At 42.4% G+C, this 11501-nt stretch overlaps 1 protein-coding gene across 2 annotated transcripts; it reads right to left on the bottom strand.

Moving 5' to 3' along the window:
* Positions 1 to 2341: 2341 nt before the first annotated feature.
* Positions 2342 to 11373, bottom strand: LOC134634867 (ankyrin repeat and SAM domain-containing protein 6-like). Of its 2 annotated transcripts, none has more exons than XM_063484287.1 (18): positions 10763 to 11373; positions 9718 to 9936; positions 9389 to 9590; positions 9068 to 9218; positions 7386 to 7430; positions 7084 to 7288; positions 6712 to 6818; positions 6029 to 6180; positions 5703 to 5940; positions 5518 to 5570; positions 5243 to 5437; positions 4981 to 5143; positions 4664 to 4890; positions 4352 to 4544; positions 4146 to 4213; positions 3919 to 4035; positions 3567 to 3663; positions 2342 to 3472 (listed from the first exon to the last, which is right to left on the bottom strand). In XM_063484287.1, exons 1-18 carry the CDS (start codon positions 11089 to 11091, stop codon positions 3423 to 3425), a joined length of 2811 nt encoding a protein of 936 aa, XP_063340357.1. In that variant the 5' UTR covers positions 11092 to 11373; the 3' UTR covers positions 2342 to 3422. The 2 variants fall into 2 exon arrangements, with proteins under 2 accessions (XP_063340357.1, XP_063340358.1); XM_063484288.1 differs by having other exon boundaries at positions 5518 to 5567.
* Between the last annotated feature and the right edge of the window lie 128 nt (positions 11374 to 11501).

Raw genomic sequence — 11501 nt, 5'->3', positions numbered from 1 at the left:
GGGAAGGCACTTAAAGAAAGCTCCAGCCGATCCAGAAGAGAAGGACAACCGCTGCCTAAACGAAAACCTGTAGTGATCCCGTATGTGTCAGGAGTTTCAGAACAGTTGAGACGCGTTTTTTCTAAACAACGTGTCTCGGTGGCTTTTAAACCACTGCGTCAAAAATTGGTCCACCCCAAGGATCGGGTCCCTCGACACGTGCCAGGAGGATTGCCATGATTTATACATCAGGGAAACCAAACAACCTCTGGCGAAGCGGATGGCACAACACAGAAGAGCTACCTCGTCAGGCCAGGACTCTGCAGTCTATTTACACCTACAGGCCAGTGGACGATTTTTCCATGATGAGGATGTACACATCCTGGACAGGGAGGAACACTGGTTCGAGCGCAGAGTCAAGGAGGCCATTTACGTGAAAAGAAGATGACCATCTCTGAATCGAGGAGGGGGCCTAAGGGTACATCTTTCATCATCCTACAATGCTGTGATTGCAGCCATTCCCCAACTCTCTGTGAATGGTACTCATGGCAATTGATCAGTGGTCATCAATCAGTTATTGTTGATAAATGGTTATGACAACTTCCATATTAATGATCAAGAAACTGACCTCACATCCCATTGTTCGTCAGTGGTGCTAGTTTCAGTCATTGTGCAAATGTACTGTTTATAAGGTTGGTGAAACCTGTAGCCAGCTGAGACCGAAGAAGTCACTTGGATGAGTCACATTTTTCCCACTAAAAACGCTACGTCCAGATGAACAGAATCAACTTTTTGGAAGCTCCTTACCTGGATGATTGAGCATGCCTGAAGACATACAAAGAAAGAGCATATTCTCCCATATTAACTTCTCTTCTCTGGCTCCCTCATAAATACAGAAATGAATTGACATTTTTTCTCCTCACAGACAATGTTTTGAATAATTGGGCCCCATTGTTTTTTAAAGACCTCATTGTTATTAACCTAATAGAGCACAGCACTCTCAGGCTGGAGGCTGACTTGTAGTATTTAAAACACAGACTTCCTTTCTACTTTTAAGATGACTTAAATCTTTCCTTTTTTTTGATAATGCTAATAGTTAGGGCTTGACCAGGTGTCCCGAAGCACCTTTACTTGCTTTAATTAAATTGCTTTTAACCTTTAATACTGCTATAGGCTCAAGCTGCTGGGGAACCTCATCTGATACACTGACCATTTCTTCTCTATTTGCCTTCACTGAACCGTCTCTGGTGACAGCATGGGGAACGAGGTGCCTTTTTATTAACTTTAGTTATCTTCTCGGTAGTTTTCCCCAAGTTGCATCTAAATCATTTCCTCTACTAGTATATAGTTTCAGTTCTCTTATTAAGTTGGATCAGTTTGGTGAGTTACTTTGTTTTGTTAAGCTGTGTTTTAAAAAAATTCTTTTTAGCAGACTTGTGTTCAGTTGACGTCATCTATGTGCCCACTTATTTCTTACAATAGCATATTTTCTTCTGTAATTTTTATATTTTTGTCATTTTGGATATGTGCCTGTCAAAAAGCAGTTATTATTTACATTAGTACTTTTATAGTTTTAAATCAATCCTGAAAGTTTCATTTTTTGAGTCAGGTACCGACTTGGCTTCTTGGCTTTGAAAACATTTACCACTTTTTATGACCATTGATGGGATTAAATTTTACTTTAATGCATCTCATTTAAAAAGCAGAAGATACGATCACACACCTAAATCAGTGCAGAACAACATTACGCGCTATTATACCGAGTATAATTTATTGCATCAACTGCACATCGCTGCCATCTTGTGGATGGGAGACTGTTTTTACATCATTTGTTTTCATATGAAGTTCTTAAACAAGCAAAGTTAGACCTTAAACCTGGTTTCCAGCTATAAAACCAAGGCCCCGCTGAATGCACTTTGTATTCTGTGTTTACTTCATTTTGTTGCATTTAATTATGGACACCCATTTGCATTCAGTTTGTTTAGTGATTCATCCTCTAATTTATGTTTCCCAGACTTGGGACATGACTAAACAGGATATTGCATCAGCGTCATCTCACATTAACTGACCAATCCCGAACAGTACCACAGGCCATCATTTGGGTTTAAGACTTGGAACAGGAATACCTGATATTTAGGAATGATATAGCAGTCCGTCTGTCTCTCCGTGTTTCACGGCGGGGCCAGAGGGATGAACGGAGTGAGCTGAGTGGAAACTGTTGCTCAACTGTTGCTTCTTTTAAACTAAATTTATACTCCTCATAAAATGTTCCCAAAATGTTTTTGCCAAAGTTTTCTCATCACAAATCCAATAAAGTATTAAACAGAAAAAAACAAAAAAAGAACATGTTGTTACATCATCGTAATGTTTTATTTATTCATGACAGCACAGTCTCTAATAAAGTCATCTGTGTACATTAGTGGTTTAAAAATTCAACACATAAACTAGTATAAAGCAGTCCCGGGGACTGGCTGACTAAAAATAGTTCACTTTCACTTCTCCATCGGCTCTCCTCATCGGTGCACCTTCTCAGTTGTAGCATAGCCTATAAATCTCAGTCACAGTCTCGCTAGCTAACAGCTAGTTCTTTCCTCTCGACTTCACCGGCCGCTTTTACAATACATCTGCTGCATTTCTCACATTCGTCGAGATAAAATAAAAATCTCTCATGGCTCGCACTCACTCCCTCTGCTGTGTGTAACATTCTTGTCTTTCACTATCCCGACTCCCTGCTTTACCCAGCTGCTGTTAGCTGCTGCATTATTCAAAGTATACTTTGCAGCTAAGGTGGCAGCGGGTTTCCTGTTTTTCACGGTATACAATGTATGAAAATTGACAGTTATCACACTGTTTACTCATCCACACTACTGAAAGAAGCAGCACGACAGAGGATCTTCTGTCTTACTTAACTATCTGCCAGACTCATCAGCTTCAGCCACACACACAAACTATTATTTATTTTATCTATTTATTTCTAAAGAAGATTAGTTTTACTCATAACTTCTTTAGCATTTAAAAATAATTTTTACTTTCAATAAAGCCTTTGGTCAACCAAAATCTCTTTTATTACCTTTAAGGTTCCTTGTACCTGACTTTAACATCTGTGTAACGCACTTTCCTGACATCACTGTACCATGAAAGCCTCATACCGTGTTAACATCATGTGCTTGTTCAAAGCAGCAGGGCACTAAACCCATAGACTGAAGCCCTGCTTTATAATCCGTGACAGAGACAGTTTGGTCCAGGAGGGTCCGACACAGGCAGTTTATTACAACCTGATTGGTCTTTTTGATGCATGGTCCTCTTGCACTAAGACCTCTACTGGTCAAGAACACGCGCACCAAGTCTCCATGTCGTTCGCATCTTGGCAGGGTGTCAGCAGCACTTTACTCTTACTCTAAGTACCTTTGGTTTTCTTCCACATGTACATCAAGTCGATGGGGTTACCTTTTGCTAGAGGAACGAACCTGGTGTCTCATCCAGCTTGTTGGAGCTAAAGAATGACAGCAGGTAGACAGATAAACAGATCAAGATGTTGTCTTTATGAAGTCTTTCAACAGGCCCCCAAACTTGTTTTCACTACTTACAGCGTGATTGTCCTGGTTGCCTGGGGTTACTGGCACTACTACCAAAAGAAGACTGGAAGTTATGGATGGTCTCTTGAAGGATCTGCCTCTCTCTACCCTGATGACAGACAACAGTGATCTTTATGCATTAGGAACAGATTTTCCAACAAAGATGCTGTAAATGTTCTTTAAAAGTAGCCATATCTGGTATGAATCCACTGTAACACAATTACTAATTCCCTCTATATGTCTCTGGTGGCTCAGGCAGTTTATTATTAAGACATAATGTTAGGATATACATTAGAAAGATACAGCACGAAATAGATTGCTGGAAGCAACTTTGAAATGCATAACCACGCTAAACCGAACATACCTTTCCAGCATTGAGCTCTGATATAGCAGCCAAGATCTGTTGTCTGGGTCCGTCTGTTTTGATGCCCAGCTCCTTCAGGTCTCCATCGGTTAAAGTCAGGAATGCTTCCATATCCACCTAAAAGAAAAGAAAAGAAAAGAAAAGAAAAGAAAAGAAAAGTGATGCATTTTTGGGCTTTAAGTGTGAAAACGTATGGTTAGAAGGCTAAGAAAGAAAAGATGGAGTACCTCTTGTTCCTCAAATATAGGCTGGTATTTCTCAAGGGACAGTTTCTTCAAAATACTGGACAGCTCATCTGAAAAAGTAAAAAAAACTATAAGGGAAACTGATACCACTCATACTTATTTTACATCAAAGCACATGGTGTACATAAAAGAACACAATCCATGCATGATGATGATTTGGGTTAATGCTGAATAAAATGGGCCGACACCTTCATCTGTGATGGTTCCGCTGCTGGATCCTCCGCTGCTCTTGGAGCGTGGATGAGAAGAGGCTGAGGACAGAGAGTCTCCTGGCACGGGGGGAATCTTGGGTGTTGGGGAAGGAGACGGTGTGAGAGTGGGCGATGTGCTCTTGGAAGTCGAGGAATTCCCAGACTGAGGTCTCTTTTTCAACTCCATTTTCTACAAAGGAGGACAGTGAGGGTGGACAGTGGTATTTGTTCAGCTCTGGCTGTTTTTACACAGTTATACAAGACATTAAGAGTTACTGTCAAAGAAAACCTGTGAAAGAAAGTTGAGACCTTTCTGGAATGAATGTCTGAGGCAACAAGGCTGGGATGGGTGTGAATGTCAGGAAGGCTGATGTCAGGCAGGGGCAAACCAGGTGCTGAAACTGGTGGTGGTAGTGGGGCTTGACTCGGCGTCTGGTTGTGCTGTTTTTCCGGAGGTTGGCTCTTTACCTCTATAAGGCCAGCTGCTCTTTTACGTTGGGCTGCTATCTGGGAGAGCACGCTGTCTGCACTGCCCCCTGGTGTAAGGAGAAAGCAAGATTGTGTTGTGTTTTGCAGCCCCTGTGTAATGCAATCACTTTTTGCTTTTAATGTTTTTACTTGCGAACCTGAACGGTTGTGGGAGTCCCGGTTGAGTCCCGCCACTCCATTTGAGCCTCCAGAGGAGTGGGGGGAGTGATAGTGACCAGAGTTGGAAGGCGAGGATGAAGATGGTCCCTTGGGGATACTGGGAAACTTAATGGACCTGCTGACCACACGGCTGATGGATGTCTGTCCCATAAAGGAGAGAGAAGGAGCAGCATAAGGACAAATTTCGCCTTCTCCGACCTGAACTAAAACCTTCTCTGTCTAACACCCAAAAGGACTCACAATATCTGAGTTTCCACTGCTGTTCAGCTTCCTCTGTGGTGGCATGGGCAGGCGGGGCACTTCGCTCTTGCCCTCCCTGAGGACGCGTGAGCGGTCCGAGTTCCACGGCTCAAAGTTGGAGGGTGGCAAGAAGGGAGGAATCACTGCTTTCAGCTTGTCATTTGGCAGCCGAGTCAAGGGGGCACCGCTTCTCAACTAAATTAGACAGACACATATTAAGAGTCACAAACACGTCTTAAAACTAAAATAACCCTAATCCAGGATAGTGCTCCTACCATTGTGGTTATTAGAAAGTCGTCTTTCTCTGAGGATGCTCTGCAATGACCTGCTGAAAGGAGAATACATCACATTTATACATTACTTTGCTCACATAAAGCTGGACATATGCTCAGCTACATTTACCCTAAACATCTCATGGACATGTGATGTCATTCATGGTTTTAAGGAAACTGTGACTCACCACCATCTTTGGTCTTCACTGCCCAGGCGGTGCTCATGTCATTCCCTGCTACAGCAGGAGTAGGTGCCACCGCCCCGTTGGAAACAGCAGTGGGCTTCCTGTTCGCCTTCATCGTGGCATCCAGTGAACTTTCGGCATCATCTGGAAATGGAGCCAGGCGATTGGCTGAAAGGCCATGCCTGAGGGTGTGAGTTAACTTCAGCCGACGGAAGCGGTTCGACATCCTACTCCACCAGGACTGGAAGAGGGTGGACACAAAGGAGCGTTATAATCAAAACTATTATGATATCCTTGATAGAAAGCAACTTTGCAAATTACGTTTTTACCTTAAGGCCTCCTTTGTCATCGGGTGGCATGGGCACATTGTTGAGGGACTGTCGACTCTTGGAGCGCGTCATTAAAGTTCTGGTACGGTGTTTTGACTTATCTTTGTCTACCTGCATGCACACGGATGCTAACAGACGTACCAGCTCAGTGTCTGACAGAAAACACAGGGGAAAAATTATGAGTATATGCAGTTAATAACTTGCAAAAAGTGAGGGATTTAAGTCTACCTGTTCCATGATCGTTATCATAGATTTTTCTACTGATTATTTTCTCTATTAATAGATGAATTGTTTGATTAGACAAACTGATAAACACACATCACATTCAAACAGCTCGTTTCACACAGCTAATACTTCAAAAAGCAACCTCATCACTTACTGCTAAAACCAAAGACCAGGGATGAGCTTTTCTAAAAGCAAATATAACTGAAAAAAGATTCAATTCTTTTTATTCCAATTCATGCTTCTAAATTTTGATTGGTTGATATTATGAAATCACTACGTGTGTCCTGTATCCTCATCTTAAGTACACTACTTTATTTAAAAGGTTTAAATAAGGGATTTCACAGATGCTGGATGCCTTTTGGTTTGTTTGTTTTTTTAGCTGATTGAGAATGAATTATAGTCCTTAGCTGAGGTTTTCCCAAAGTGTTATTAGACGGAGCAACGACAGGAAGAACTACCTGGATCATTGAGCAGCATAACCAAATCAAACGCTGTGTATCCATTCTTAGCTCGGAGGTTGACATCAGCACCTTGATTCAACAGGTACTTGACAATGTCTTTATTGCTGAATGGAGGGCGGAGGAGAAAACAAAAGACAGTGTAAGAAATGATACATGCTCTGTGTACAACTTTGGAAGTCAAACATCCTGTTATTAAATATGGTATTGACTTTTTGTCACTCTCTAGTAGAAACCTGTTCTAACTGACATTCAAAAACAGCAGGACAACAACAACAGTGTTTAACACCTGAGCCAAACTTCTTAACCTTAAATTTATCAAAATCATTCTAGTCGAAAAAGCAAAAAACAATTTTTCTGGCTTCTCCTCACCCGTGGTAGGTGGCCTGCATTAAAGCAGTCCACCCATGGACACCATCTTGTTTATCTATGTCGGCATTCTTCTCCACCATCAGCTGAACCACCTCTAACTGGCCGCTTACTGCTGCCATCATGAGAGGCGTTGCTCCCTCCTGATTGGACAAATTCACCTGAGCAGGATCCTCCTCCAGGATTTCTTTGACCAGCTGTGAATTTCCTGAGAAGAAAACATATTTACAGATGTGTAGAGGCATGTAAAGTCATTCGTTTCCCGAAAACTTTTCTTCCAGGTTTATCAGTTCAATTCAGCTTACCTAATTTCAGAGCACTGAGCACATCTGGCCTTCTTCTCTCATCATCTGCGAAGAAACAAGTGAGAATGAGAAGAGGAAAGAGATCTGGAAAAAAAACAGACTCCACATAGCTCAGCAAAAATCAGGTAGCGTGGGGGGTGGGGTGTTAAGTACACAACTGTTACATACTACAGAGTTCAACACACACATAAATCACATCAACTATAATTTATGTGCGAGACTGCTTAGAAAAAAAAGAAAAAAGGCAGAAAAGTAGAGAGGTGAAAGACGCATTCACTAGCAAGAACTAAAGCTCCAAATGTGATTTACCAGTATTTACTGCTAATGAAGATGACACGTTAATGAGAAGCAAAGAGCTAAGCCAGAGGCTGACGCTGTGGTTTGGGGAAGGCAGTGGCTTCGAATCCTGATAGATCCCTCTCAGTTCCCACAATGAGAATGAGGAACGGCAACAAGAGAAACAGTTGCATAGGGCAGGTGGGCATTTGCAGAGGTAAACCAGCAATATCTGAAGTGTGGGCCCACCCCTGAACTTCAGATAAGATATGAATAATAAAAACTTATGCTTTAACCAGAACTTGTCCATCGTTAGAAACTAAAACTTGCAGGTTTCGCTAACAAATCCACAATAATCTGCCTGATTTGTCTTTTCACACTTTTCCTTGTTTGCGTGCTGCAATTAAAACCTTTGAAATATACACTGCGTGTGGCTACGTTGGTAAGTTGAGCTCAAAACCTGAACTACCTGTGAGAAGAGCCATGAAACAAAGAGGCTGAGCTCCTCTGGCCCCTCTCACGTCAACGTTAACTGGAGTGCATTCGCAACCTGCAGGGGGTCGGGGGTGGGGGGCGGATTCTCTTGTTAACATGGTGCTACCAAAATAAAATTCAAAAGCTCAGAAAAAAATAAAAAGTTGAGTATTTACTTTATTTTGTCTTTTTTGCAAACACTTTTTGCACTATTACATCACTCTGTTATTCTCTGATAATCAAAAACATTCGACTAACTCCTTCATTATACTATACAGTGAAGTGTATTAACACAGGGCCTACTGTGGAAACCACTGTTTCCTTTATATGTTCTTTTTATGTTCTATATGCATTCAAGATACATGTGAAGTTGAAGTTTTATACTGATGTTATCCTTGTTATTTGTGTCTGCTTGTTTTGGCTGATTTAATTTTAGTATTAATAATAATAATAAACCCCAACAATCAGATGACCCACTATGAAAACCACTTGGCAACAGTGGAGAGGAAAAAACTCCCTTCTAACAGGAAGAAACCTCCAACAGAACCAGGAGGGGCAGTCATCTGCTGCGACCGCTAAGGGGTGAGGGAAGGGAGACAGGACAGCCAGCATTTGTCCTTTTTAGGGAACATGTAACACAAGTATGCAGGCTCAGCCGCTCAGCTCCTTCAGTTTGCTTCTAAAGTTTTTCAGACTGGAAGATGTAATTAAGTAAAGTAAGTAAATTTTTATTTATATAACACCTTTCAAGATAAAATCACAAAGTGCTTCAAGCTAAAACATAAAAACAAAAATCAACCAAAAGCAAGTTTAAAAAGATGAGTTTTTAACTGTTTTTTAAAAGGGCGTGTATAAGATGCTCTGGCACTACTGTACTTTATCATCAGGCCAAGACAGCAAAGTCTGAATCAGTAACTGAGGGAAGGCCGTACCTGTCTGTGGTCTGACAGTAGTGATGGAGTCCAAATAAGCCTTGATGTCTCTCTGTTTCAGCTGCATGGCCAGTTCAAAGGCTGTCTTGGACAGAACGTTGATTCGGTCTGGGTCAGCTCCACGTTCCACCAGCTGCTGAGCCACAGCCACCTTTACAAAACACACACACAGCTTTAATCACCAGGTCCTGCAGAAAATTAACCCAGGTCCATTTTAAACAATTTATAAAAACCCATTAATAAATGCCACCAACATACCCACAATGTGCTAAATATATATATCTTTTTTATCCATCCAACCCTCCATGTTTTAAACCCTACCTTCCCACTTAGAGTGGACAGCATCAGTGGTCCCCATCCAGTGGTCTTCTGAGAGAAGTTTACATCAGAGCCCCACTCCAGCAGCAGGCGCACAACAGCCTCATGACCGTGCTGAGACGCCACCATCAACGCTGTGATGTCCATGAATTCTCTGCCACCTCCTCCTCCCAGACAGCCTTCACCAGGTCCAAAACCGGCTCCGCTGTCAAAACAAACAAACAGTGGAGGATGTTTAGACTTTCTTTTTAACTTGAATCTACATGTGTGCAGTCCTTTAAACTGTTAGATAGCACACTGGGCTACAAATTTACTTGAAAAAGAGAAAAAACCTGCAGCTGTTGTTGTTGTTGCCATTGGAGACCGCCTCTGCGGCGACAGCCAGGTGATCAAAGTCATCCACGTACGCACCGCTCTCCAGAAGCAGCTTGACTACATGAGTGTGTCCCCCGCGAGCCGCCATGGTCAGGACGCTTGCTCCAAGCCTGTTGCGCCCATTAATCTCTGCCCCGTTCTCCAAAAGAATGTGGGCGACAGTCAAGTGGCCAAACCTGGGAGGAGAAATAGGACAGAGAAAGAACTTTGCATGTAGAAGTTGTTCCAGGTGAATTAGGATGCTCTTTTTAAGCCAGCTATCACAGGCTCTAAAAGAGATGCCAGTGGACTTTAAGCAAGGACTGGTTAGAAAACTACAGGTATGTTCAAAATTAGAAAAAGAAAATGGATAAAAATGAACAGTAATTTGCTACAAAGCACTTGAATTTCCTCTATAAAGAAGGTTGAAGGCTCATTGAAATCTCTAGATAACAATGGTATTACTTTATAATATGGCCTGCACATAAGGGCATAAATTAAGGTTTTGTTTCTTTTAAGATCAATTTAGCTAGGCTTGGCTCCATCGTTATAAAATCTCACTGGCCTGCAAATTTTGATGATATCTTTGTTTCCTGTAAAAATCTGACTTGTTACCCCGTTATTATAATGTGCCTTCTTAAAATTAACTGTTGGTAAAATATAATTACATTTTAATTTGAAGTAAAATCATTTAAATACCATTTAATTACAGTGGAATTAGTCGCTGGCTGTATTATAAAGTGTTACCCACGAAACTCCACTAAGTTTCGCAAATGTTAAACCCCTGATCCGCCTGTGATATTAAAGGAAACAAGACTAAACACAATCTGCTCCCTCTCATGTTCACTAAAATGTGTGTTTTTATGCGACGAATTGGGGAGGGACATCGGAAGATTCCTGCCCTTTAATATAAATCACTTTATGATAAACAACACACGGTGGCAAATAAAAAAGGCACATTTTTAGAAGGAGTCTGGTGCCACCCTCTTGACAAGTTACATGAGCTCCAGCAAGCTGCCCCACCTCGCAGCCTGCATCAGTGGGGTCCAGCCGTAGTTGTTGCGACTGTCCACTGAGGCCCCCTTTCTCAGCAAGAACCGGACCAGGTTCTCGTGGCCGCTGGCCGAGGCGAACTGCAGACCGGTGTTTCCCTCTTCGTCGGTGCAGTCCACAGGTACCAGAGACAACATGTCCGCAGCGTCACACTCCGAACCCGCTTCTGACCGCAGCCTGCTCTGCCGCCCGGACTCCTTCGGGGCTCCGGGCTCCAGGATGCCCCGGGCCGTTTCATAGTCCCCCTCATCGCAGGCACGTAAGAGTAGCCGCGAATTCGCGGGGACTCCGAAATTCATGTCTTTATTCACCGCGCTGTTTCGTCTCCATTCAGTTTCCAGTTGTTTTATCGACGCTAACCGTGAAAAAGTTCTCCTCTGTCACTTGGCGGCGGCCTGTGTTTGGAAATCATGACGCACAGCAAAATGAAGTTCAGATTTGTCGTTAATGTTTTTCCTTTCAAACAATACACCAATGAGCTCCTCTCCAGTCTCTACATTTAGTCTAATGTTCTTCTCAAAACAACTTTGTGGCAAGCAGCCGGCGATGCCCGGTTCCGTTACTTGTTTAGGAATCTGACCACGGTGAAGTTAGTGGCTACACGGCGCAACTTCTGCTTTTCAAAACAAAAGCATACTCAGGTACGATCAGCTTTTGGGGTACTTTGCTCAACTTACCCACTTATAGCTCGGCTGCGTAGTATATTTCA

Source organism: Pelmatolapia mariae, linkage group LG9, assembly GCF_036321145.2.
Source record: "Pelmatolapia mariae isolate MD_Pm_ZW linkage group LG9, Pm_UMD_F_2, whole genome shotgun sequence".
Taxonomy (NCBI): domain Eukaryota; kingdom Metazoa; phylum Chordata; class Actinopteri; order Cichliformes; family Cichlidae; genus Pelmatolapia; species Pelmatolapia mariae.
This window is presented reverse-complemented; position numbering and strand designations above follow the sequence as displayed.

Bases quoted from the DNA above. Each gene is read 5' to 3' on its own strand.
- LOC134634867 (XM_063484287.1), bottom strand. From the start codon at position 11,091: ATGAATTTCGGAGTCCCCGCGAATTCGCGGCTACTCTTACGTGCCTGC. The intron at 9,219-9,388 runs GTAGGGTTTAAA...TGTTTTGTAAAG, and splicing joins TGTCCACTCTAAGTGGGAAG to GTGGCTGTGGCTCAGCAGCT. The intron at 7,431-9,067 runs GTACGGCCTTCC...GTTTCTTCGCAG, and splicing joins TACTGTCAGACCACAGACAG to ATGATGAGAGAAGAAGGCCA.